Source organism: Miniopterus schreibersii (assembly GCF_964146895.1).
Source record: "Miniopterus schreibersii genome assembly, chromosome: 2".
Lineage (NCBI taxonomy): Eukaryota > Metazoa > Chordata > Mammalia > Chiroptera > Miniopteridae > Miniopterus > Miniopterus schreibersii.
In genome coordinates, this window is record NC_138102.1 from 139,258,022 (window position 1) to 139,285,634 (window position 27,613).

Consider the following 27,613-nt stretch of genomic DNA (forward strand, 5'->3'; position numbering starts at 1 on the left):
AGGTCCCCCTTACACTTCTGCCCTCCCTACTGGTGTCCTCAGGCAAGACCTCAGCTCTCTGGGCCTCAGCTTGCCCCCTATATCTATAACAGGGAGAGCACCGACCACACTGGGGCTTTATCAAGCTTAAAAGAGAGTGTATGTGAAGATACTCAGTGGACTTCCACCCAATGAACACCAAACACAGCCACGCCTGGTCTCCCTCCTTTATTGATCTCTGACTATAGAGGGTTCTGGGAGGCCAAGGGCAGGGGTGAGTCACATGCGTCTCTGCCCCACTCCAGGTGGGGTAGGAGGGACAGGTGGCAAGGTGGCAGGTCTAAGAGACAGACCATGGATATGGACTTCACACAAACAGACGGACCACTGTACAAATGCATGGTTGGTATTTACAAGAAAGGAGGAGGACAGTCACCTGGACTTGGGCCTTTCCTGGGACAAGGTGGGGCAAGAGGAGCCTGAGGAGAGGAAGGGGCAGGGCCTTGGTGGGCTCTCTTTAGAGGACATGACAGCAGCAGCCCTGAGCCCCTCCCCACCTGCCTTCCACCCACCGCTGCCCACTTGTCCAGAGGAGGCCTCTTGGTGCCTGCAGCTGGGCCAGTGCTGGAAGGGGCAAGAGGGGAGGGATCCTCTGTTGGTAACCCAGCATTACTGGATTATACCCCCCCATGACCCAGCTAGTCTCTCCTGCCTGTGCCCAGAAGATGCATTCTAAAGGTGCTTTGCTGGGAAGACTCAAAGCACTTTACAGACATTGGTCGGATGGAAGCCGCCCAGCCCCAGGGGAAAGGAAGTAGGCAAAGGGCTCAGGCATCAGCCAGGGCAGGTGACATGTCCAGACCAGTCCCAAGCTCTTGAGGACCCCAGGAAAAACCTCAGTCCCTAGTCCTCCAGTTACCATTACAGAATGGGAGAGAGGGAAGACTGCAAGGGGTCGAGCTGGGGATGTGGCTGAAGCAATGCAGATCTGGGATAAAGAGGCTGTCCCCCCATTCCCAGGCCCTAGAAAGATATCATGCCCTGAAGGAGCCCACTCCCCTCCCCATACATAGGGCTCTGAAACCCCCCAGCTTTCTAACCTATTCCAGCCCCTCTCAGGGGAGGAAAAGGGGGACCCAGACCTTCCAGCTAAGATCTGGGGTGGGGGCTGAGGGAACCCCCAAAATGTATTGCTTAGAAACTTGGAGTCTAAAAGGGTAGGGGAGGGCTCAGGGGGCTGGCATCTCTGACCCTCCCCCCAGGCCCTGGGAAGCCTGCAGGAAGCTCCCCTTTCCCAGACAGCCATCTGGCCATGGCGGGGAGTCCAGAGGCAGGGGGATGGCCACAGTGACCATTCGGAGCCTGAAGTTCCCCAGTCTTGCTGCCGGGAGATTAAAGTGCAGCCCAATGGGTGTCCGGTGGGGAGGGGCCCTTCCCCCAACCCCACAATCTTGGCATTTGGCCTTTGGGTGGGTTGTCTGTTTCTCGACCTCCCTGCTCCCTTGGAGCAGTTGGGGGAGCCAGTCCCGATGGATGGTGCTGATGACATCGAACACTTGGGACTCAATGAGGACCTGAGGAAAGAAGGAGAAGTCTTAGTGCTCGGATCTTTGCCTTTATCTCCAGCCTCACTTGCCTTCTCCAAGTCCCACCCAGATCCCCACTCAGTTCCACATATAGTTGTGTAAAGAATACCCTGCAGAAGGGTACCCAGCCAAGGTGTGCGCAGGAGCTGCAGCTGAGGTCATGCCAACTGACCTCACAGAGCCTTGTGCCCTGGGCTGGTTCCTTTTCCCGAACCCTCACGAAGGTGCTACACAGGATGGCTGTAGCCTTGCTCAGGCCGCACCCTGCCCTGAAGAGCTGCCTGCTTTCCGACTGCAGGGACTGGGACAGAAGAACTGGAAGGGTTTCCTTGCTTCCCACTCATGCCCTGACTCAATTCTATGTGTTCACTTCCTCCACTTTCCTGCCTGGAAGGAGGGAGGGAGAACATCACATCCACTGAACCCCAGGGACAACTCTTCAAAATGCCGTGTTGGACACCCAGCTCTCCCTACTCCCTGCCCAACATCAAGACCTCCCCGCTCCACCGTGACAGGCTCACCTGGGCCAGCCCCAGGCTAGTCCAGATTCCCATTCTGGTTGTGTTCATCTTCGGCAGGGGAGGGTGGGGCTTCCTCCTCACAGGGGGACAGCTCGTCAATGGACATCTGGTTGGTGATGCCTGCAGAGGGGCATGAAGGAAGCTGGGACCAGACCAAGAAATAGTTTTCCCCAGAACCCAAGGAGTATGTGGAGAAAAGTAAAGGATTCTCTTGCATCCTCCTGCCTTCAAGCTGAGCTACAGTCAACATCTGCCCACTTGGGGAGAGCCTCTCCAGCCTCGCTGATTACAACCCTCAACTCCCATCTAAAGGAAGGGCCTTCCCAGCCAGGGCCACCAGGTGGCTCAAATCTCCAGGGGCACCATTCACAGACCACAGTGTGCACAGGGCCCCTTGGGTTGTGGAATATGGCTGTCCCTGTCCTCTCTCCAGTCCTCATTCTAGAACAGTCGAGGCCAATTAGCTAGCTGGTCAGTCTTTCCTGCGATCTAACTTTAATCTGATCAGCTCCATTCCCAACCCTAGGAGTCAAAGGGCTGCTCCAGGGGCTTAAGGAAAATGGACCTGCTACTACTCCTTTAGCCACTGTCTTCCCCCAGCTTCATCCCCCACAGTGGTACCCACCACTTGCTGCCTGTTCCTTCCATTTCTGCTTGTTCTCCTGAATGTATTTGGTCCAGGTGGAGCGGAAGCTGATCACATCAGGGTTGGGGTCTCCAACTTCCACATCCAGAGAAGGCTGGCGCCACTGGAAGCTAGAAGCAGGGTCCCCCCACAACTTCAGAGGTGAGACCCAGCCCACTCCAGAGCAGCCTTCAGTCCCTCAGTGTGGAGGGGGTAGAAGGCCAGGAGGCGGCCTAGGGAGCCTCTTCCTCCTCTCCTTTTCCCTCTGCTAGGTACCCACCAAGTCCCTGACCTCCTGCTCCCAGATTTCACCCCTCCCTCTCCACACTTTCCCTCTTACTAGAAGGAAAATAAAAACAAGATTAGCAGAAAGGCAATAAAGACAGAGCTAATGGAAGAGACAAAAATATGGGGGAAGGGAACACAGGTGCAGCACACACTTCTGGTCCCACGCCCCCATCCTCCTGCCCTGTGTGTGACACAGCAGAGCGGCTCCCGCGTTCAGGGCGGTCTCCTCCACCGCCCCTGCCATGGTTGTGCCTCCTCCCTGCGAGTCGGCCCTCTGTGCGTCCAACTTCCCTCGCCCAGAACCTGGAGCCCCGGCTCCCGTCATCCTCACCTGGGCTGGCTTTTAGACTTGGAGTCTTCATCCACCAGGGGCTGGACACTCTTCTCAGCCACATCAGTCAGCACAGAGAATGTGGGCTCCACAATGAAGTCGATGAAACCTGCAGTGAAGAGAACAGCACCATGAAGATGACTCACCTGGAGGGCTGGGCAGCGGATGTGGCTGGTATGGCTGTGACCCTTCTCTAAGTGTAAAAGTAGCCTGAGGCTAAAAGGTTCCCAATGGGGGCAGCCTTTGAGATGATGTCTTTGTGACCCCAGAGAACTTCTCCCCGCCATCACACCCCCTGGCCTTCCACCCAGGACCCCATGCCCTAGACGGCAGGCTTGCCTCTATAGGAATACTGGTTTTGAGGGCTGGCTGCTTGGGGCAGTCCTGGCCCAGGCCCGGACAGCATTCTTTCCCCTTCATAATCCTCTCTCCCTGCCGGAAAGGATACTCACCAATCTGGGACTGTGCCACGAGAGTGGAAGTACGGTCACACAGCGGGGAAAAGGGCAGACCCAGCTCTGCCTCCTTGTCACCCTGGGGAAGAAGACAGGGAAAAGCTGGAGAGGATACCTCAGACTACCAGATCCAGGGTGAAGCTGGGGTGGTAGGGGTTTGTTGTGGGAAAAGAGGAATTTCTGTGCCTGTGACCTGGAAATCAGTGATATGCAAATGGGATGCACCTGTCATCAACCATTGTTCAGCTTTTAGGATGATGACATTTTATCCCACGGGTTTGGGGTCAAGTCAGAAGCTGCAGGTTGCTGAATGAAGATCTGGAGTAGGAGTGTGGAAAACATGGAAAACCAAGGGAGAGAAGGCCCCTGGGCAGGGGTGGGCAAAGATGCCATGCTACCTGGCGGAAGAATTCTTCCATGAGAGCCTTGGTCCAGCGGCTGTGAACTGACCACTGCTTGGTTGGGTGGCTGATGTCTGCAGCATGGAGCAGTAGAGACAGGGCCTTGGACTTGTCAATCCTGGTCGAGGCAGATGGCAAGAGCAAGGAAAAGGAAGCCTGAACCATTCCTAACTTCCCATCACATGCCCTCTCTCAGGTCCTCTCAGGTAACTTCAAACACCCTCTGAGGATACATACACACACATAGCAAGCAGCCCAGGCTCTTAGAATCAGAGGTCTGGGTTCAATCCCCACTACACTTATTACACACTAGTTGTTCAACACAGAGGAAGTTACTTAAATTTGTCATATTTCATTTTCCTTAATCCTTAGTAGAAATAATAGAATCTACCACATAGAACTGTCCTGAGAACTAAATGACATACAACATAGGAGTATTTAGAAGAGTGTCTGGCACGTAGTAAGTGCTCAGTAGATGTTATCTATAATTATTATTATTACTATTTTATTATTTTCCAACAACGATATGGTCTGACACTGCACATTCTCCCCCACACAGACAAACTGACACACACCTCAGGACACACACACAGTCTGTTCTCTCTTACACACATTTAGATACTCCCACACATTTACATACTCCCACTTCTAAGCAACATCAGATGTAATTATGGCCTTTGTTCTGTGTTTTTGTCTTTAACCTCATATGACTCTCTCAATAGCCTTCTTAGAGTAGAAACTGGTAACAAGCTGTTGAGGGAGGCATATATTTTCACATTTCACAAATAAGGGAATGAGTCCAGAAGGGTTGAATGAGTTTCCCAGCATTCCAGAGTAAGCCTGTCCTCAAACTGAGATGAAAACGCCCATCGCAGACTCCCAGCCCAAGGTGCTCTCAGTACACCAACTGCCTGGGCTGTACATTAACACAGGGTGATTTGCACACACATGTCACACTCACACACACACACACACACACACACATACACTCAGCTATCTGGAGCCAGGAAAGCTTCCACATCCAGGTAAAGACTTGGCACGCCAATCACTCATGCATATGCCCCCCAATTCACACACCCCTCACTCTGGCCTAGCCCTGGCCACACCCCACCAAATGCCACCTCTCCAGCTGCTGCAAGGCTGTCTTCATGGACTTCACTTGCTGGAAATGACAGGACATGTCTGTGGCCAATACCATCTCAATGACCAGGGCCCGCAACTCTCTGAATGAACAGAACCAGAAAAGTGATCAGCCCCACAGCACTGTTGGCAGGAGGTCCTGGAAGTAGAAAGAGAGGGCTGAGATGATGGGGGTCCCACTCCCGGCTTCTGCTCACACAAACTCATCCTTGGTGAGGTTGATGAAAATGTTCATCTCGTCGTCCTGCATCATTCGGAAAACAGAGCTGATGTGGTGATTCTCCAGCACTGAGCGGTCATTGTACAGGATGGCACATTCTGACCTGCAAAGCCAAAGGTCATCGGGTTCAGCCCTCTGTAAGTGGAAATTCTGGCAATCTCCACTTGGCCCCCCCTGCCTTGCCACACCCCAGCCCTCACTTGGTCTGGATGTGGAAGCTGTTGGTAGTGCCTGTGTGCTCATAGTCGTGGATGGCTGCTGCAAAGATGATGGCCAACACCTCGATCTCTGACAGGCAGTGCTGGGAGAAAGAGAGAGGATGAGAGGGGCCAACCCTGTGCAGTCACGCCAAAGACCTCCACATACAGGCTAGACCACTCACACCATCCCTCCCATTCTCCAAAGCCAGTTCTTGGGCTAATGCAGCCAGATTTCTCAGCTCTGGAATGGCCAAGGACCCTCCTCCATCTCAATCTGCAACATTCCCACTGCATTCCAGCACATATCCTGTGAAATTATGGTCCACCCACGAATTATGTAGAGCAAGTCCAGTTTGACTCTGAAGACTGTGGGATGCCGAAGGAGAGGAACCAAAGAGAGAAGAAGGGAAATGGGAGTACAGTCTAGCCATCCCAGCTATGGAGCCACAAAACCCTGAGTCACAGAAGAGTGACCTCCAGGGCACCTACCACCATCCCTGTGCGAAGCAAAAAGCAGTGGACTGTCTGGGTAACATCAGCTGCGTGGATCTGGTTGTGGTAAGGGTTCTTGTACTTCCCATAGCCTGTCTCCAAAGCATCCAGTAAAGTCATCAAAAACACAGTGGGAATCTGCAGTAGGAGGGAGGAAACGGAGATACGTGGAGGATCTGCAGGAATGGCAGGGGGCCCAGGCCTGAGGTCAGCAATGCCGTTTTTCTTTAGAAGGCAGCATGGCACAGGGAGAGAGCACTGGCTCAGCAGTCTGGTGAACCTAGGCTCACATCCTGGCTCTACCACCTGCTGGCTGTGCGACCTTGGGCAAGTCACGTGCCTCCCTGTGCCTCAGATACTTAATTGCAGAAAGAAGATACCACCTCCTACCTTGAATTTAATGAAATAAGTACAAAGCATTTAGTAAGTGCTCTCTGAAGAGTAGCTATAATTATTATTATTTCCCTGGAGATTTTTTAAAAAAGGAAAGATTTCCCTCCTACCTTTCAACCACCCCACCCCAATCCAATCCAATACCATGGAAAAGGGCTCAGGAGGAGGAGAAAGGATAACACGATGTGGAGAGGACCCTTCCAGCCGGAGGTGGATCACCGCTCCTCTGAAAAGCAACCCCCCCACACACACTTAGATACTCCCATACACTCAGATGCTCCCACTTCTGTCAATTCTGTCTCTGTCCGGCATATGCCTTTGGGGTATGTCTGCCTCATTTAAAGGCTCAAGGCTCCTAGAGGGCAGGGCTGGTGATCTCCTGAGGCTGGGAGGAGAGGGAGGGTCAGGACCTGGGGAAGTTTCTGTAGAGATGAGCGGTAGTGATGAGACACAGATGTGCCACTCATCAATCAGACCGTAATGTCCCCCACCCCCACCCCTGGAGGGCTGTGCCCCAAATTCAGGGAATTTTAAAGGACTGTTTCCATGACAACTGCCCTTGCTTTTGCGTTGCTATAGCGTCCCTTGGGGGGGAGGGGAGGAAAGGGAAGGGAAGGGAGAGCAGGGAGGGGCTGAGTGCCCTGGAAGGGGATGTGGAGCTTAAGAAGGATGACTCCAACTGGGGGCTCTACTTTGAATGAACACTAAAGCAATAAGCAACCCCCTCTCTCTGTCTTGGAGCAAGGCGGAATGGGGCTGGGCCAATCCTAACTTGATGCAATTACTCTTAGAGTCACCCCAAAACCAGTCCTTCCAGGTAAGGAAGCAGAGTTTAAGAAAAACTGGTGTCTGGAGTATATCTGAGAACAAGTTTGGAGAAACATGAGCTGTGAAAAATCAGGAAAAAGAGGACCCTGCTGTTCTCTGAGCAGGATTGAAGGGAAGAAAATAAAACTGCAGAACAGGTCTCAGGAAGGCACTGAAGAAAATCCCAACTGAGCACCTCAGGAAAGATCTGGAAGCCCTCTTGGGAGGTGAAAAAGGAGGAGTCAGGGCAGAGGAAAGGCTGACATGCACCAGTGGTCTGTTACAGAGAAATGGAGGCATAGGGTGGCGGGTGACCTTCCAAAGCCCTCTGGGAGGGGCCCCTCTAACTGGACTCCTCTGACCCACCCCCACCATGGACCACTCAGAACACATGGTTTCCTCAGCTCCAACATCCACTGCCCACTCCGGCCCAAGTCCCCACTTCAATTCTTCAAGCTCCCTCACCCTCTACTTCCAACCGTGGTTTTTCCACGGGGAAATGGTTTTTTCCATCCTCTATTCCCAAGACATTCCCTCCTGGCACAGGATCTGGAGAGGACTTCAATCCTATATTCTTCCTGGCCAGCCAACCTGAAGAGCAAATGGAGTTCACACACCCTCCCTCCCCTCATTCAGTCCTACCCAGCACTGCCAACAGCTGATCCTCTCCATAAAATTCCTTGGACAGAAACTAGCGCAAGGGGGGGTGCAATTTTATTCCCTCCCCTTCCCCCCAAGCACATGGAGACTCTAGTCCCAAAGGACTGACAGCATCTGGACTCTAGGCCTCAGGTGTCCACAGACAGGAGGCAGGACAGCTGAAATGAGGAGGTGAATGTCAAGCCAGCCTGAAGAGGTCAAATTAGAGGGAAGCAAGAGGGGAGAGAACAGAATCCTGGGCTAGACAGTTGCAGACCTAGAATCTTAGTTCAGGAAGCAAAATAAGCTAAAATCTGGAAACAGCCCAAGTGCCCATCAGTAGATGAGTGGATAAAAAAGCTGTGGGACATTTACACCATGGAATACTATGCAGCTATAAAGAAGAAGGATCTCGTACCATTTGGGACAGTATGGAAGGACCTGGAGAATATTATGCTAAGAGAAATAAGCCAGGCAGGGAAAGACAAACATCACATGATCTCACTTATATGTGGAATCTAAAGAACTTAATAAACTGATGAACAGAATTGAATCAATGACATGAAAGCATGGATCAGACTGACAAATGTCAGAGGGACAGAGGAGGGCGGATGGGTGGAGGGAGAGAGATTAACCAAAGAACTTATATGCATATATGCACAACCCAAGGACATGGACAGTGGTAGGGAGAGAGACTAGGGAGGGGAGCCGGACAGGGTGGAATGGGTCATTGGGGAGAAAAAGGGACATCTGTAATATTTTAAACAAAAATAAACAAAACAAAAAGATCAGAGGCTGGGACTGCAACACATGCAAGAAAGGCTAGACTGGGGGCATGAGGAGACTCCCCTGACGATGAGACTAAGTGAGGGAGCCTGTGGAATCTACTTGTTGGGAATCTTCTAGAACAGGAGTGATGGGAGTGGAGAATCATACCCAAAGGCAGGAATAGGATGCTACCCAACCTTAAAGCGGCTGATGAGGTTATGCCGAGTCAGCAACTCAAAAACAATGGTCCTCAGAGCGTGGTCATCCGCTGCCCGGTTCAAGGAAAAGACATCAAAGCACCAGAGGTCCAGGTTCTGTGAAGAAACAATGGACTAGGCAGGGAGGCTCCCAGGGGAGCATCCCAGCAGCAGCAAGGATTGCAGTTAGACTTCCAGGAGCACTTCCGGATGATTACAGGGTCTTGGGAAGCAGGTAAACAAAAGGTGGTGGCCTGGCAGGGGGTGGTTCAGTGGTTGAGCATTGATCTAAGATCCAGGAGATCGCCGTTCGATTCCTGGTCAGGGCACATGCCTGGGTTGTGGGCTCGATCCCCAGTCGGGGGCGTGCAGGAGGCAGCTGATCAATGACAACTCTCTCATCATTTGATGTCTCTCTCTCTCTCCCTCTCCCTTCCTCTCTCTGAAATCAATAAAAACATATTTTTTAAAAAAAGAAACCTGTCTCAAAGAGGTGGTCAAATGGACTTCTTTCTTCCCAGATATCACTCGGTATTGCACAGAAAAAAAGGCAGGAGTTTGCTTCTGGAGTGGGCAAAAGTTGTTTTGAGGATCAACGGTTAAAAGGGAAGGCAAAAATCACCCCATACAGAGTCTGGAAGTCCCAATGACTATTTCCTCCTCCCCCTCCCCAATCTTTTCCTCTTTCCCGCAAACCCGGGGATCACCTTGAGACAGTTGAGGACAGCAGTGGAATAGGTGGGACCCACAGAGGTGTACGTTCTCCGGAACATCCTAAGGGAAAATAACGAAAAGAGGCTGAGGTATGACGGTCTGCAGAGTGGGGTCTGATCAGGTGAACAGGTGAGGCCTGGGAGACCAGGGGGACTGGGAAGGGGGGACAGGACTAGGGCAGAGGGAGGCGCGCCTCACCGTTCCACGAAGATGCCAGCCTGCACGGCGTGCACGATGCTGCGGAACTTGGGCTTCTCCTCTGCCCGGCGGCCTTTGGCCCGGGTCTGCTGGGTGAAGGTGGAGGCCAGCCAGTCCCGCACCTCCGAAGGCACAGCGTCTGACCTAAGCTCCTGAAGCTCATCCTCTGTGTCCAAGATTTGCCTGAGGCCCCAGAGGGGCGGCACAGAGGAAAGACAGGAAATGCTTCCACAACCTACAGACCCTGGGCCCAGCCACACCCCACACTTCAGTAACTCTCAGGCCGGCTCTCTCCCTGCTCTGACCCTCCCGAGCCTTTCTCTCGCTATGTCTTTTTATTTGTTTCTCTATCTCATGTCCCCAATCATAAAACAGTTCACTATATGAGCTAGCGAGCATCCCAACTCTGAAAGTGTTCAAGCAGACGTTGGAATACCAGCTGACAGGGATGCTAAAGGCCAGCAGCTCTGTCCAGCAGAAATAAAATGCAAGACACATATAAGTAACTTGAAATTTTCCAGTAGCCACTTTAAAAAGATAAAAAGAAACAGGTGAAATTCACTTTAAAGATAAATTTTCTTTAACCTAATATACCCCAAATATTATCATTTCAATGTGGAATTAATATAAAATGTATTTTTAATTAATTTATATATATATATATAATTGATGAGATATTTTGCATTCTTGTTTGGAAATCCAGCATGTATTTTACAAATACACACACATCTCAATTCACAGTTGCCACATTTCAAGCCCCAGTAGCCACATGAAACCAGTGACTGCCACACTGGGCGTGCAGGTCTGCGACAGGGGGCATTCCACTCTGAGAAGGCTGGGACTAGATGAGCTTTAAGCTAACAGCCTTCTCTCCTTGACACCTGTGTTTGCCTCTGTCTCTACAACTCTGCCTGTTCCTCTGCCTCTATGTCTGCTGATATTTCTACCTAGAGCTCTTCCTCTCTGCCCTTCTCACTCTTCCTTCCTGCTCTGACCCCGGCACACATCTCTATCGCGGCTTGCCATCTGACTCCCAGTGCCTGGGTTACTGTGACTGTCTGGTATCTTCCGCCTCTGTGGGCAGATCTCTCCCTGCTGCCCAGCATCACCACTGTCACCACTCTCACCGAGTCTCATCTATGTAGACGGCCTCCAGCAGGGAGGCTGTGTACTCCAGGTTTTTCTTCAGCTCCTCAATGTTGACCTCCCCATTCTCCAGCTGCTTCACCATGCATCGTAGCCTGGGAGGGGGTGAGAGAGACACAGACATCCTGCTTAGGCACTGCTATCTTGTCATGAGGGCAGGATACCTTCCGTCTTCCATAATCATTAATCATTCTAACAGTAAGACTAATAGCAGCTAATGGTTTTCATCTCAGGGTACTGCCACTTCCTGTATTAAATTTACCTACACCACCACCCCACCACCCAGGTTTAATCCCAGGCTTTTCCTGACTCCTGTCCCCATCCACCTCTGACCTCTTAACACTCCCCTTTAGTCAGTGTTGCCTGAACATTCTTGTTCAGACTGCCCGGGGCTCAGCAGAATTAGGAAGGTACAAGCCCCTGGGGTGATGTTTTGGGGGTGGTTTGTTTCATAGTCTGAATAACCAGGAGCTGAAACTGCTTATTTCCCCCATGAGAGAGGCTCTGGGATCAACAGCAATCAAAAGAGTACTCAAGATTCTTTCCTTATGTCTCTAGGTCATGGTGGAGAGGGAGGTACATGTCCATCGCCCCTCTGTCTCTGGCAGGGATGGCAAAGACACAGAACAAAGAGCAATCTGAATGCTTTTGCCTGGCCTCACTCCACCCAGGCAGAGCTAATGGATTCTGATTCCAGAATCCATCAACCAGGACAAAGCAGGATTAACCCCTGCCTGCCAGGTACCAGAGAGAACCTCTGGCAAAGGGTGACCCATGCCCTACCTCAGCCCTGCAGCAGCTTTCCCAGAGCAAGAGTGCTGGGGGTGGCGCCAGGGGTCTCACTTACTGAATGTGTTGCCTGAAGAGACAATGCCCCAGTTTGCACTCTTGAATTCTGGGGGTCAGTGATTAACTGGGAGGCTTCTTAGAAGTCTGGTGGGTACAGCCCAGGCAGTCATGAAGCAAACAATGCTCTCTGACTTTAGACGGTGATTTTAAAGGAAGCAATTAAACATTCCCCTCTCGCTCCTTCCCTAGCCCTGCCCAGCCCCACTTAATTGGGGGTGAAATGGTGGGCATCACATTCCCCACTGAGAGGGGCTAAAGAAACCCAAGGTCACCCTCTGAGTCAGGGAGCAGAAGAGAATGAGTCAGGGACCAGACGCTGAAATTAGCATCAATTCCCAGAGATGGTGGGGGAGGCGGGGAACAATGGCATTCCTGAACGGAGGCAGCTCTAGAATCCTGGGGTCTCAGCAGCTTTAGAAGAGGGCTGCCAAAACAGCCAGCCCCAGGAAGCATCACGGGCCAACTCTCACCTCAGGGACGAGCAGTCCTGGCTGAAGACATGCCTGAATGCACATGGGGCAGAAGGGAAAGGGGGGAAATGGGAGGACAATACTGCGCCTCCTCAGTGGGCTGTCTTCAAATCCCACTTCTCACCTTTCTACTGCACCCCCTCCATGTGCAAACAGTGGGTTTAAAGAGGCTGAGTTCAGTAAAGCTCAGACCCAGCCGGGGCTTCAGTAGATAGAAGGAATAGAGGCTAGACAAGAGAAAAGGCTTTACAGCCAAAGAGCTAGAAAGGGGGGCCAGAGCCAGCATCTCCCAGAGTGCCACCGCAGCCATCACAGAACAGAGGTACACTCTGCCTTTGGGGCCCAGGCTCAAGCCAGGCTTCCTCCTCCTGGTTAGTCCCTGTGGCCTGGGGCCCTCGAATCTGGGGGTACACAACATAGGAAGAAATAAAGGCCTCATATCCCATCTCCCCCCAGATTCCCATACTAGCCCTAATCTTCCACTTTGGTCAGCCCTTTTTACAACCAAATGCCCTCTGCCAAAGTTTTTTCCTCAACCCAACCAGCCTCTCAAATCACATCTGAGCACAGGCTCCCAAAGTGAACAGTCAAGCCCACGGGTGCTCATTTGCATGTATTCGCATAATCGCTAACAATGCTGCCAGCTCTACATTTCTTAGCTTTCTCCTACATTATCTCATTTTCTCCTCACAATGAGCCTGGAGGGAGGGAAGGAGGGAGGTGGGAAGGAATTGCTATCCCTATTTCCAAAGCAGAAACCAAGGCTCAGGTCTGGGAGGCAGCAATCCTGGATTCAAACCTATCACTTCCTGGCTCTGAGCCCTTGGGCACGTCACTAATTCTTAATCAGCACCTATCAAAACGTGGCCTATAGACCACTGGCATCAGAACCACCTGGGATACTTGTGAAAATTTTAGATTCTAGGTCCCACTCACTACACACCTATTGAATCAGAATATCTTAGGGTATGGTCCAGGAATCTGCAATTAACAAACATTCCAGATGATTCTCATGCACACTAAAGTTTGAGAACTTTTATTTTAGAGCCTCAATTCCTTCATCTGTAAAATAGTGAGGATGATAATAAACCACCTGTGAAGGGCTGTTAATAAGAGGATTAAATGAAATAATATATGCAAAAGCCTGGCACATACAATGGGTCTTTGCAAATCTGGTTTGAATCGGAATTAACTGACTAGCATTATGCTGGCCCTACCCAGCTCATGGCTCACTCCCTTCAAATCCAACAGTGCCTGCCTTCTTTCTCCCAAGTCCAGAAGAGTAAGTCTAGTTTAGATGGAGACTAGTAATTAGTTAGTACCCTAACAGAGGAAATGGGAGAGTGAAAATGGTCATAATCTCTCCTTTAAAATTACAAACCTCATTTGAGCCTCACAATCACCTGATGAGGAAGGTTGAGTGACTTGTTTAAGGTCACACAACTTGTCAATCTCAGTCAGGTTGGCAAGCCTACAACTCACACTACTGGAGCTTTAACTGTGCCCCAAACACCAAAGGTGTTGGGCAGAGGGAGCACAATCATTTAATTAGTATGGAGAGAGGCTGGAGCCAATTCCATCATAGCTTCTTCAATCAATCTCGGTCATCCATCCTTCATGAAGTGTTGGCGTCCATTGACCCATAGTAGACTGTAAGTGTCCTGATGATACTGACAATGACTTGTTTATCCTGGCTGCTGTGTGCAGAGCACACAATACATGCTCAGTAAATGTTCATTAAATAAATAAATGGGAGAGAAGGCAGATTAATTAGGTGAGGAGCTATCTGCCAGAGCTCACAATTGCTATTGCTGAGCCAGGATTTCTCTGTAATGGAGAGCCTGGGGAGAGGATTGAGATCGTGGGCTGCCTTTCAATACACCCCTCCCTCCAAGTTCCTCCTGCCTCCACCTCTAGATCTTGTCCAGGAGCTCTTTAATAGCTCCTGTTGAAATCTGAACCCAACACAATCCAGACCCCACCAAGGAGAGAGAAGAAGAGAGGTTAAAGAATATATTTGACAAATGGGGAGTCCAAGGAGGGAAACATGGACTCAGGATGCTAGAAGGATCCAGGTGCTGAACTTCACCTTCCTGAAGTTATATAATCCCCACATGGCCTGACAGGAGCCTCTCTGTTTCTAAAATCCTTCAGAGTTAAGATCTCCCCTGGCACACCTAAAGTCCTCACCTCACCATTCTTCTACAAGAAATCCTACTCCCCACCCCTATATCAGTTTTAATCCAATCCCTCTGATTCAGTCTTTGGAGAATCTGGAAGGGAAGGGTTCCTTTCCCTGCAAAACAGAATGCTCAACCCTGTCCAGTCCACATCCAGACCTAAGGAAAACTGGAAGCTTCCCCAACATTCCTTCCACCTCCACCCCTATCCCTGTGTCACCACCACCACTTCTTTCTCCTTTACCCTCAGTTCCTGCACCATGGGAAAAGCCTCAGATCCTGACCCTTGGAAGGCCCCAGTGTCTCCCAGCTCTTGACTGCCAGCTGGAAAAGAAGGTTCTGGGCAGTAATAACCCCCAAACCCCAGAAGAGCTCAGCTTCCTCAGCCTCCACCAGTTCATTTCTTTGGATTATCATATGGCTGATGATCTGGTGATTTCCAAATACCCCTGTACTACTGTCAGAATCCACATTCCCAAAAAGACCACTGTAAGTAGGGGGCTCAGCACAGGACAGCCTTAAGTCAAGGGGCTGAGAGTTGTGAGAAGAATCTTTGTTCCCTTTTGGGTTCTTAAGACCAGATGAGATTTCAGAGGAACGTAAGGTCCTAAGTATGCTGGGGGTCACGAAGCAGAGAAAGGAGGGAAACTCTGCTAAGTCACCTGCTGTAGTCAAGAAGTGATAAAAAGGGGAGATGGACAATGAAGAGAATGGGTGAAGGGCAAGACCGATGGGGTAAAAGGTGGAGCAGTACACACACACACACACACACACACACACACACAAAACACATGGGGAATGTCAAGTCTTAATCCCTCCCCTCCATCAAATTACAACTGGTGGAACCACAGCAACCTGTCATTCTCCTCCCCTCCCCCTTCCTCACCCTTGGCTCCTACCACCTACCGGAGGATGGGGCCCTGGAGGTGGCTCCTCTGCACAGGAACAGGATTTGCCATGGGAATCAAAGTCTCCTACTTCAGAGCATCAATATGCTGCCCCCAGGGCCTGGGGCCCCTGGGAGGAATGACTCCCTCTTGGCCCCCTGACTTCCTCCTCCAGGTCTCAGCAGAATTGAGTGACCCACCGGAGAGAACTTTGGGGAGGGGAACAGAAGGAGCCTGCCTGGAGGAAGAAGTCAGTGATGAGGCAGAGACCCAGCCCACAGCAACTGGGTGAGAGGCCTCGGGAAAAGTTTCACATCTGAATCAGACTGAAAACAAGAATCTGTTCTCAGAAAAATCCCAGAAAGGACAGAAATAGCACAGGCCATCCTCCTGCTCTGAGGAGGTGGGGCTCTTTGAGGAGAAGGGGTTAGTAGGAGGCTTAAGGGTGCAAGGACAGGGAACCATCCTGAATCTGTCCTAATGAGAAAGTCTGTAGTGGGAGGTGAAGAGGCTCTGCACGAGCCCACCAGAGGGGCCGAGACTCAGTTCCCTCCCAGGGCTTCTTCCGTGGCCACTTTTCAAAACGAGAGCTTTAACCCACCGGAAAGAATGGAAGCAAGGCAGGAAGAGAATTAGAAACTGCAGGGGAGGGGCTCGTTGAAGCTAGGGATCAGGGGATCCTCACCCAGCGACCCTTTCAACCAGGAGGGAAGCCCCTATTCTCCCCACCCCACCCCCACGCGTGAATGAAAATCAGGAGGACTTGCTCACAGAAACCAAGAGATCGTGAGAGTTCCATTAACACTCCCGGCCCCAGTTTTCTCATCTGCAAAACGGGGGTTTGGGGATAATCGAATTAACTGGAGAGGGAGAATAGAAGTGACCGGAGGGCCAAGAAGAGGCATGGAGACTGCCCCCCCCCCCCAGGCTTCGCTCCCGCTCAGGTTGGGGAAGGGAACCTGGCCTCCCAGTGAACCGACGGGTGGACGAGCGCGCGGCCCCAGCCCGCCGCGGGATTGGCTCAGAGATGACATCACCAACACAAGGGCACTGGGGCTGTGATTGGTCAGCTGAGGGGCTGGGCGGGGCTAATGAGGAGAGCCGGGGGTGAAGCCCAGCACGCCCAGGGAAGAGAGTTCTGCGCTACTATAATTTCTTTAACCTAGGGCCTGGGGCTGGGGTCATGTGGGAAAGAGGACAGGGGACTAGTGGGGATGAATGTGACAGGAAAAGGGGAAAACAGCCAGGATTTTATGACAGGAAGTCTTTTCCTCTCCGTCCCCCAAAAAGCAGGGAGAAATTAAAATACCTTGTCACTGTGCCAAAACCTTGAAGGATTATAAACAAATGAAGTTTGGGAACCTGCTGTTTCTCAGCTCCACTGAGTAACGGGACAAGTAAAAGTGGGCTTCACCAGAAAGAAGAGGAACAGAGGTTAAATATCTGCAAGTTGTTTTCCAGCGAACTCCTGGAAGCCATGAGGCAGGGCTGCTACCGAGTTTGGAAAAATTGAAACCCACACTCTCTGCGTTCATCTCATTCTCTCTGTGCCCAACACACACACATGCACGCACGCACAAGCCGGTTAGTGTTTTTAGAAAGAAAAGACTAGACCCAAAGTCAGAGACTCAGAACTGCCACCCAGGAGATAAGGGACAGGCCATTTGGCCTATTCTGTGGACGTGCTGGCTTGGAAGGATAGGGATGGAGGTGGGAGTGGGGGCAGCTGCACACAGCCGGGCACAGCAACAAACACCGAGCCAGGCCAGCTCCCCTACCTCCCCTGACTCCAGGTGCTCACCCCAGGCCCTGCTACCCTAGCCAAGTAGGCACTAACCTCAGCCCTCCTACTGAAAGATAGAGATTTCTCAGACTAAAAAGGCTTTGGAGAGGATATCCATCCCTCTACTCTCTTGCCCAGTAGAACCAAAGCTGGTTGACAAATGACTGTTTACCACCACACCCCCATATACATATCACTCATCCCAGCTTATTATTATTATTATTATTAATCACTCATCCCAGCTTATTATTATTATTATTATTACTCTTCCTAATAAGGAAGGATATCAATAAACCACCATCCCATCCTGGTGAAAAAAAATTCACACATATCCACTCACCCACATATATCCACACATACCACACGCTACGTGTGTCCAAGCTAAGAAAACTGTTCCCTAGGTGGTAGGCAGGGCATAGATGTGATGACTACAGCAAAGAGTCCAGCATGGATTTTCCTTCAGTCCTTAAATTTAGTTTTAAAATAGCAAAGAACCCAATGATAATGCCTCCCTCCTGGCCCATCCCCAGCTTTCCCCACCTGCACTGAAGGATAGAGTTGGGATGGGATGAACAAAGGAGAGGAGACACTGCCACTGGTCAGAGAAGAAGGGAGGGGTGGGGGAGAGGGAAAAGAATGGGGGTAGGGTGGGGGTGGGGGTTATTGGGAAAGGGATTAACTGGCTGATCTCAAGGCTCCAAAATCTCAGAAATTGTAAGAACCAAGGAAATTATCTAAATCCAGTAGAAAGAGGGCATAAATTAAAATCAGGAGCTGCCCTGGCCAGTTTTGCTCAGTGGTTAGAGCATCAGCCTGCAGACTGAGGGAGCAGAAGGCAACCAACCTAAGTGCCTGTCTCACATCAATGTTTCTCTCTTGCTCTCTCTTTCTTTCCCTCTCCCTCTCTCTCTCCCTCTTCCTCTCTCCCTCTCCCTCCCTCCCACTCTCTCTGAAAAAGCAATGAAAAAATATCCTCAGGTGAGGATTTAAAAAATAACAATAACAATAAATAAAATAAAATAATAAAATAAAATAAAACCAGGAGCCTTTTGCCTAGACTTATCACTATGTGTGCCCTTGGGCAAGATACTCTGAGCTCCAGCTTTCTTGCCTGTAAAATGGGTAAATAAGGCAAGCTTCACAGAATTCTCACAAGGATCAAATGGCCCATATAAGAGCACTCTGGGAACTATAAAGTGATGCATGAATGCAAAAGATCATTTAGTCCAATCCTTTATTTCATTAGTTCAGCAAATGTTTATTAAGAGTCCTCCATGAACAAAGTCCCCAGGCCCACTCCTGTACCCAGGCCCCAGAGGCCTGCTACCACCACTCCAGATGTGTGGGACTTCTCCCTGGCTCCTTATGCCACAGGGGTCAGGAGGCAGTGGAAACAGAAGCTGGGGAATATGCAGAGTGTGGAGCTCCAGAAGCCAAGAACAACCAGATCTCTACCTTATCCAAGCACTAGTGCCCCCTTACACCCCTGGCTTCCCACTGCTATCCAAGCAGCCCCAGTTCTTGCAGCTGGCTGGGCACAGTGGCGGGGGTGGCTCCAGAGATAAAAATAGTCCCCCTAGTGGCAGAGCTGGGGTGCCATCCTGGGAAGTGGCAGGCTTCAGGTTGACATGGCAGCAGGTCTCTAGGCACTGGCCAGAAGAGCTGGGTGGAGGGAGGGTTGGGGGAGAATGGGGCAGAGCCTGTGGAAGACTGAGGGTTAGTGGGGAGGGAAAGAAACAAGGTGAGTGGAGTGAGACGAGGGAGAAGAGCAGGAGGTACTAAGGGGGCAGGGAGGGAAGGAAGGGAGATTCGAAAGGTGCTGTAGAAGAGAGTCTGAGAAAGACTGAAGAAGAGGGAAAGGAGTCAGCTCACCCCCTGCCTGTGCCTGAAGGCGAGGCCTCCTCTGCCTCCTACCAAAAGCTCTTTCTAACACGCGTTTCTGGCCACAGCCCAGCACAGCTAAGGTCAAAAGAGGAAGGGATTAATTTAAGCAGCTTGAGCCATGGTCCAGACTGAAAAGGACCCAATATCCCTGCTCCCAGCCCAGAACACAAATGAGTCTCTTCTCCCTCAGGCTTCAGCCCTTAAGAGAGGGAAGAACTGGGAGGTGTGGGGTGTGGGCACAAGAGTCAGAGGAAAGCGAGTTAGAGAGGAGGCTCCCAGGACCCAGTCCAGAAGAACTCTTTGTCTGGTTCAGTTGTCCACCCCTCTTCTCCCTCCCTGCCCTATTTAATTCTGCTCATTAACCACCTCCACATGGGCCACCCCACCAGCCCTCCAAACCACATCCCAACAGATGTTGCCAGCAGATGCCCAGCTTCCAGGGGGCCTAACAGATGTTAAAGGCAGCCTGGGGTGAGAAAGTGAGTTGGAAACTTGGCAAGGGACTGGCGGCAGGTGTGACAGGAACAGCACTAAATTGTGGATGAGTGGAATTTGGGTCTGGTCCCAGCCCTGCCCCTCACCTTACCAACTATCTGTGGGCACCAGTTTCCTCCTCTGTAACACTTTATGGTTCTCAGGTGCAGTGCCTGCGTTAGAGACACTAGGGAAGTAGGATGCCTGGGTCTAGATTCGTCCTGGGTTCAAGTTCATCAGTGCTTCCCCCAAATCATCCCTAACCTGATTCTTAAAGAGGGAGAGTGGATTTGTTCTTTATCATAGAAAGGTCACATTCTAACCTCTGAGCTTTCCAGGAAGTTATCCTGCATACCTATCTTTAACCCATCTTGCTGCAATCAAAACAAGAGCAAATTTTCTTGGCATTTCAAAACAAAACAGAAAGGAAGAGAACAGGCAGGACAGAGAAGTCTTTGGGGGTAAGTCTGGTACAATTTGATTTATTGTATTTCTTTCAGATTGGAATTTCTAAAGCTACTGCTTGGTAGAGAGACAGTCTGGGCTTAGGGAGCTTGGCAATGCTGTTGGCATGTGTGTTCACTCAGTCCAGGCCCCAAGAAGTTGCTAAACAAGGTGGGCATAGAGGAGAGAACTAGGGAGATAGTACCAAGTTAGATACACAGGAGCTGATCAGCAGGGGAGCGAGGAAGCCAAGGAGCCCAGCCGGCGTAGCTCAGTGGTTGAGCATCAACCTATGATCCAGGAAGCCAAGGAATAGGAATGAATGGAGAAGCCTCTCCAGCCCCCAGGTCCTGCCTGCCAGAGAATCACTAAGCCCCCAGGAAGCCAAGCTCCCTTCCCAGCCTAAATGGCGCCATCACCAGCTGGCAGCCTAATCATTCCACTGCAGCCACCATAATTACTTGCAAATCTGACTACTCATTGCAGCTGTGGCATCAACTGACCTGGGAGCCTGGCTGTATCCAAGAGCACCACCTGAAGCCCCCCCTTTCTAGATCTTCTCCCAGCGCATGCCACCAGGCCTCCCCCTGGATATGCGCCGGCCATTCTCCCATCAAGCCTGCTTCTCCACAAAACCCCATTCCCACTCCCCCAGTGGACTTCTGCCAGGTCTGGATGCTGAAGTAGAAGCCTAACCTCATGCTTCCTTCCCAGACAAGGAGAGAAAGCCCCCACCTAGCCCTGCACCCCCCACCCCAGTCCTGCAGCTTCTCCTCTCCCCTCAGCTCCTGTGCACCCATGGAGGGTGCTAGAGGGGCAAGAGCACTGGCCTTAGGGACTTCCCTGCACTGAGTGGATAACATCTCAGTTTTCCCCTTTTCCCTTCTCGGTCGCCTTTCTTCCCCCTCAGTTCCTGTCTTTGCCCCACTCAGCATTCCCAGGACTCTCTCCCACTTCTCTCAGACCATAAAGTCTTCCTCCCTTAGGGGGCAATCTCACGAACTAACAACTTCCAGTCGCCCAGTGGTCTCACCTGCACCCCACCTGCTGCCCTGGTGTTATCCCTCTTTCTCTGCTGCTGTCCTGAAGAGAGTCGGAAAATAGCTACTCCACTTCCGTCCCTGAGAAAAATCAGCCCCCTGAGATCCAAAGGCAATTAACTTGGCTTCCTCCCCAGAGGCGTTGGGAGGATGAGGTCGCCGAGAAGGCAAAAGCAAGGCCTTGCAGGATACAGGGGTTGGAGCCGGACTCCTACGGTGGCCCCAAGGGATGCCCGCAGGGAACTCACCCAGCACCGTCAGGGAGCCGGAGCCCCGGGGGGTTTCTGACTCTGGCCAACGTGAGGGAGGAGTAGGGGCGCTGGAGGTGAGCATGAGAGGGCAGGTCAAAGGGGATAGGAAGTGGGCCCAGAGAGCCGAAGTGGAGCCCAGCAGAGGAAGAGGAACAGGAGAAAGATGTGAACAAAGGAGGGAAGGGACAGAGGAAAAGATGCAGGAAGAATCAAAGACGAGGAAAACAGAGGACACAGAGAAGTGGAAAGCAAATCCTCGGTGATCCCTCTAGAGGGAAGGTTCTGGGCTCCTCCTTCGGAGTCTGATGAGTTGGCCCAAAGACGAGAAGATGAAGGCACCACTCACTTCAGTGACTTTGGGAATTCCCTGGGTAGCAGGCAGGGGCAAAGGATCTAGGGACATCCAGGCTTCTCTCCTCCCCTCCAAGTCTCTCACCTGGCCCCCAGTCCAATAGCATCCCCAGCCTACCTCACCCTGCTCCTGGCAAAGGTGATAAATGAAATTCTGAATGTGGGAATCTCCTCTCAGTCTTTCCAACCGGCCTCCTGGGGCTCCTGAGCAGGCAGAGTGACATTTGGGTTCTAAGGGGCGTTAGAGATTCTCTAAAGTAGACTGCGGCGTACCTGGTCATATCATAGCCAGGCCTATAGCCAGGGACTGAGGATAAATGGCAGAGGGGAATTCCTCACAGAACTCAACAGTGGCAGGCCCTGGGCTCCCCCACATACCATATCTTGGAACTGCAATTGCTCTACCCACTTCTAGTTTTTCCACTGGGAAGGGAGATATGGAGTAAGGCCCTCTCTTTCTTTTGACCTCAGTGGCCCACACTCATTCTAGGACAGCCCTTCTCCAGCCCTACCCAGCTTTCTATTCCCTAAGCTCAGACACCTGCCTCACCTGTTCCAGACAACCATTCATCAACCAGATTCTTCCAAATTATGTCCCAGACACCGGGACTTTAATCTACTAAGTAATTCATATTCCTGCCTCTTGAATCTTTATTTTCTCCACAGCCAAGCCAATGGCCATCCATTCATTCTTATTCCGATGCCTCTTCGCACAGCAAGCTCTCCCTCCCATGCTAAAAGAACTCCAGGCTGAATCATTTAAAAGGCACTTTCATATGGATGATAGAAAACGAAGAACTGAGATTCAGAGAGACTATATGACTTCAAGATCGTGCAGAGTGGAAACATGAACTCCAATTCTAGAATCCCGATATTCCCAATGATCTTCTACGACCACCGCCCTGCCTCCCTGATTCCCTCCAGCCACCAATTCTGATCAGAAGTTTGTGGAGTTCTCCCTTTGGTCTGAATTTGCTTTCCCCTTTGCACCTCTCCTCAGCTTACTGCAGGAATTTTCCACCCTCTACCACCCAGATGCCTCATCAAGACAAAGCTGATGGGTGAAATAGAGAGATGGAAGCCATCTAATAGACGATGGAGGTATAAACCCAAGGAGGAGAGATTCCCTTTGGCTATGATTAGAAATAAAGGAGGGAGGGCTGATCTGGGGAGGAAGGCACTAAAAACCATCCTGCCAAGGCCAAGGAAAAATGATGCTCCTTTTTCTCCAGAGGTCCAGGGAGCCACAGTTTACCCTGCAATTTTCACAACAGCTCCACAGCCATGTGCACAGAAAGGAGGACAGCAGCACAGTTTTCAAAAGTGGTAAGAGCCACAGAAGATCACTCCTGGGGCATAGATGAAATGAGAACAAAAGGTGGGATAAATCAGTGAAACACCCAGTCCAGCCCCTCAGCTTCCTCCTCCTGCCCACTTGATCTCCCCAGGATTGTCAAAAAATGTGAATGTCAAAAAGACATACAAAAGATCACGCATACATATTATCCCATTACCTACACACATACACACACTCATACATCTCATTCATACATAGAACAATTTCAGGTATGCAGCATGCCCAAATTCAGCATACCTGCCCAACATATTTATTATTACATATGCCATTTATAAACATAAAAACAAAGAGACATCATTGTAGAGCTCTGACTCCACAAACTGTCTCCGGCACATACATCCACCTTTACACAGACACATATGTAAACACGTGAGGCATTCACAATCATTCTGATACATCTTGTTCACACATCCAAATAATGTCGTTTATGTGTCCTCTCTGTAACTCCTTCAGTCCCAAGCTCTGTACTGAGGTACTCAAACCTGCACCTTTTAAATATCACCTCCTCAGAAAACGACAGCATCTCCCTTTCTCCATTTCCTACTCCCCACTCTGAACGCAAGAACACACACACCGCAGAATCAGAGTCAGAACTGGGCTCTGTGACATATACACATAATCATTAGTTCATTTGTTCATTCTTTTATTTATTGAGTTCCTATTATGTTTCAGGTACCACACTAGACTCTGATGAAACTAAGATGGGCAAAAATAATTCCCAACTGCGTCTTTGCTCCAGCTCAGCTGTAATGACCTTGAACCACAGCTTAGGACATTGAGACTAGACCTTGAGAGTCCTGAGTGTCTACCATGTGAAGACAGAAGGGAAAGAGATTGTGTCTATACTATCCCAAAGGAAAGGAAAGTTCTGTCTGTAAAATTCCAGGATAAACTGGAGGAGAGAGAAGAGAGTGATGCTTGTACTATCCTGGGAAAGAGATAAGAGATAACTCATATATATGTTTTTGTGTGTAACTCCCAAAGGAAAAGATTAAGCAGAAACAAGAGTGGTAGAATTTTAGCACTTGGGTGGGTGTATCAAAATGAGGAACAGGGTGCTTCCCCCACTCTCCACTCCCCTTGATGGAGTTGAACCAAATTATAAGCTCCACAGGAGCAGGGACTGTGTTCATTTTGTCCAGCACTATATCCCCAGCATCCAGCACATCACACGGCCCACAGAAGACAATAGTTGTTGAATGAATGAATGAGCTAAGGATAGCTAACTAATCTCTGCTCATAGTTTTTCTTGATTCCCAAAAGACACAGAAATTCCCTTCGACTCCTACCCACACACACACACACACACACACACACACACACACACACACTCCTGAAAGCTCTCTGGTCTCAGTCAGAGAAGTCAAATCCTTCATCTGAGGGTGAGAGGTGCTAAAAATCATCCTGGTCAGCCCATTATCTCCAGATTGCCTGTCCCAGCCTCTCTCATGTCTCAGCTTGAGTCTGCTTAGTTAGGAAAATTTTCCTGCTATGTAGAGATGAAACCCCACAGTTAGGGACTTTCTAGCTCATATGCTCCAGATTCTGAATTTATCTTTGGCAGGGTGCTAGTGAGGGAAACAGAATTCCTGGATGTCCTTCCCTAAAAGAAATCACCCTGCACAATTATATTATACAACTTTTTAACCAGAGGCAAAAACACCAGGCCTAGCCTCCCTGAAGAGAGTCTAGATGTCCTAGATTAGAAATTAAAAGAGTATGGGGGGGGGAGGGCAGGGAGCGTGATGGTTATAGGATATGTTGAGTAGGGGAATCAATGCCTTTATATATTTATAAATACATATATACTGCATTTGCCTTCATTTCTATTCAGTACCCAGACCTGAGATAATTATGTTCACCCCCTCTCATTTTCAGACTAGACAACCCCTTCCTATTCAAGCCTATTTGGGAACAGGTGGTGACTAGGGTTGGGGGAAGGAGTGTTCTATTTCCACTCAAAAGAGAGAATGCCTTTTATGTTCAACTCTTCAGAAACCACTCAACCCTGAGAGTAGAGTGTCTCTCTCCTACCCAGCAAAAGTCCTAAGTCCTTTTATTTCCCTTCATCTGCTCGGCAAGGCCTCCCCAATATTCAAACAGGGCCAAATCCAGTCAACCATCAACTTGGGATCTCCCTTGATACCAAGATCTTTCTCTGCTTTGAGAAAGTGAGATTGGGAATCTATCTTGGTGATTAATAATGAGGAGATGGTACTTTTCTGGCATCTCCTGTAAGGACACACCAACTAACACACATTGTAGGGAAGCTGCCTCTGCTCCCTTCTTTCCCCAGGTTTCAATTCCTCCTCTGAAGAGGCTCTTCTCTTACCATTGGGAGCTTCTCACATCAAAAGAAGAAATAGCAATTTGCTTCCAGGAAAGACTTTTGGTTCAAAAGGTGTGGGAGATAATAAAACAGGGAAAACCTGCTGTTTTGCAGGACCTGTTACCTGGAACAGAGGCAGGGGAAAAATATGATGACCACTAGAGCTATGGGGGAGTCATCCTAGGACACCTCGAATTCTCCCATTTATAGATCCTGAAGCTCCTTCTTTGCCTTTCACCTACTTCCTTACCTGTCCCTCTTCCCAGCTTAGTTACTATTAACAACGCATCAGTTTTCTCTCAAGAATCAACCAGTGCTCCTCCCAATAAAAATCAATTCAATCCAGTTTTCCATTTCTTCATCCCAGAACTCATTCCAAGGCTCCGCTTCAGAGAGCCCACAAACTGCATTGGCTGGAGGCAGCAAAGGGGGTGAACTGCAAAGCACATTTGGATTCCAAGCCTTGTTGCCACTCTGCCTCAGTTCTCCCTCAGGCCTCTCTAAGCAGCTAGTATATAAATCAGACCCGCCACCCAGTAAAAAGGCATCGTCTTATTGCCGCAGTTGAAGTGTTTCAAAAACAACACAATCATAAGCATCTATCCATCTCCTACCCCATCTCTCTCTCTCTCTGCCAGAGCCCAGAAATGGAAAGCTTCAGTGTTCACTATTGGATACTGGGAAGGAACTGGGTTTAGGGGCTATGTGTCCTGAATTCCTCATTAAACATCTATCTACAGCCTTTCCTGGGTCCATGAGGAGTCATATTAGGGAGAGGAGCACCTTCCCTTGTTCTCTGCTTAAGAATCAACAGACTGCGGAGGTTACCCACTCACAGCTGACTGGGAGATAAACATGGTGCGTGGCTTGTATCTGACCAGATCCTCTCTCTCTCTGAGGAGCAGGAAGAAAAGTTCCTTTCCTCCCTTGGGACTTTTCCTCATTTATTCCTCATTTATTCCTCTCCACATGCCCTCATCCTGCAACAATAAGAAAAGATGCCTAAATGTGCTTGGAGATCCTTGGGAAACCCTATAGCAACAAAAAGCCTTGCCCCTGTCAGTCATTCTTCACCACCCAGATCCCAGGTAGAGGCTCTACCCCTGGTAGGGGTTCCACCACTTCTCCAGATCCCAGGAGGGTTCCCCATCATTAATAAGCAGAGTGGGGTTCCAGGCCCCAAGAGAGATGAGCAGCTCAGGTATGGAGCTCCCCCACCCCCATCCCATATAGGACGCAGGAGGCAGAAACCACCAATCCCAGTAGAGGTCTATATGACCCACAGGTTGGCACGAGTATCCCCATGTACTACATCTGCAGCTGTGTGCAATCATTCTACAAACATCTCTGTGACCCACAGACACTCATGCACACACATGTGATGTGTCTCACATCTGCACAACCCTGCACATGGATACGTGTGAGTCAGCCCGGCACCTCCTGGATGCAGCCCGTCTGCAGCCCTGCCACACTGCACCGCACATCCTGGGCCGCCTCTCCACGCTGCGTGTGTCACCGGAGGGTCCACAGGCACATCGTTAGCTTTGCAGCTCCTAAGCCTGCTCTAACCAGCCAGCTTGCTCCGCACATGCCTTGCACATGTGGCCTGGCCACTCATGTCAGGGCAGCTTATTTCCTTGCACCTGCCAACATGTGTGCGGGAGAGAATCCACCGGCCCGACTCCAGCCCCCCCCCCCTTTTTCCAGGCTCCCAGAGATCCCTTCCCCCCACTCCGGGCCGGGGACTCACAGCGACCGAAGCTTAATCCACATCTTCTTGCTGGGGGCTGACTTCAGCTCCAGGGGTGACGGGCAGTCCGACTCCAGCATCTCGGGAGGGCTGCGAGGGGACAGCTCCATGCTCAGCCTCCGTCTGTGGAACAGGGGGAGGAGACAGCACCGCGGCTCAGCCTCAGCCCCTAACCGGAAGACCCTCGCCCCCATCCCAGCCCCTTCCCACCTGCGGCTGGCTCGGAGCAGCCAGGCCGGTGTCGCTAGGCTCAGCCCAAGCCGGCGGAGCTGCGGTTCCTGCGGCGCTCCTCTCCCCTGCCCGGCGGAGCTCTGGGCTCCCAGGCAGCCCAGCTCTCCCCGCCGCCGCGCGCTGCCGGAGCCGCCTCCTCCGTCTCTCCGCCTCCCCGGCCGGCCCCCTCCCTCTGCCCCCGCCCCTCTCTGCCGCCGGCTCTTCTCTCACTCCCCGCAGCCGCTCCTCCCCCT

At 50.8% G+C, this 27,613-nt stretch overlaps 1 protein-coding gene across 2 annotated transcripts; it reads right to left on the reverse strand.

The window, feature by feature from the left end:
* Window positions 1-172: 172 nt before the first annotated feature.
* Window positions 173-27,534, reverse strand: PDE1B (phosphodiesterase 1B). Of its 2 annotated transcripts, XM_081128785.1 has the most exons (16): window positions 27,360-27,534; window positions 27,150-27,272; window positions 11,082-11,195; window positions 9,955-10,137; window positions 9,750-9,816; window positions 9,043-9,159; window positions 6,236-6,376; window positions 5,747-5,847; window positions 5,524-5,649; window positions 5,308-5,409; window positions 4,184-4,304; window positions 3,783-3,864; window positions 3,331-3,439; window positions 2,712-2,842; window positions 2,087-2,206; window positions 173-1,553 (listed from the first exon to the last, which is right to left on the reverse strand). In XM_081128785.1, the coding sequence occupies exons 2-15, from the start codon at window positions 27,257-27,259 to the stop codon at window positions 2,103-2,105; spliced, it is 1,608 nt and encodes a 535-aa protein (XP_080984911.1). In that variant the 5' UTR covers window positions 27,260-27,272; window positions 27,360-27,534; the 3' UTR covers window positions 173-1,553; window positions 2,087-2,102. The 2 variants fall into 2 exon arrangements, with proteins under 2 accessions (XP_080984911.1, XP_080984912.1); XM_081128786.1 differs by lacking the exons at window positions 27,150-27,272; window positions 27,360-27,534 and adding an exon at window positions 15,506-15,781 and having other exon boundaries at window positions 193-1,553.
* Between the last annotated feature and the right edge of the window lie 79 nt (window positions 27,535-27,613).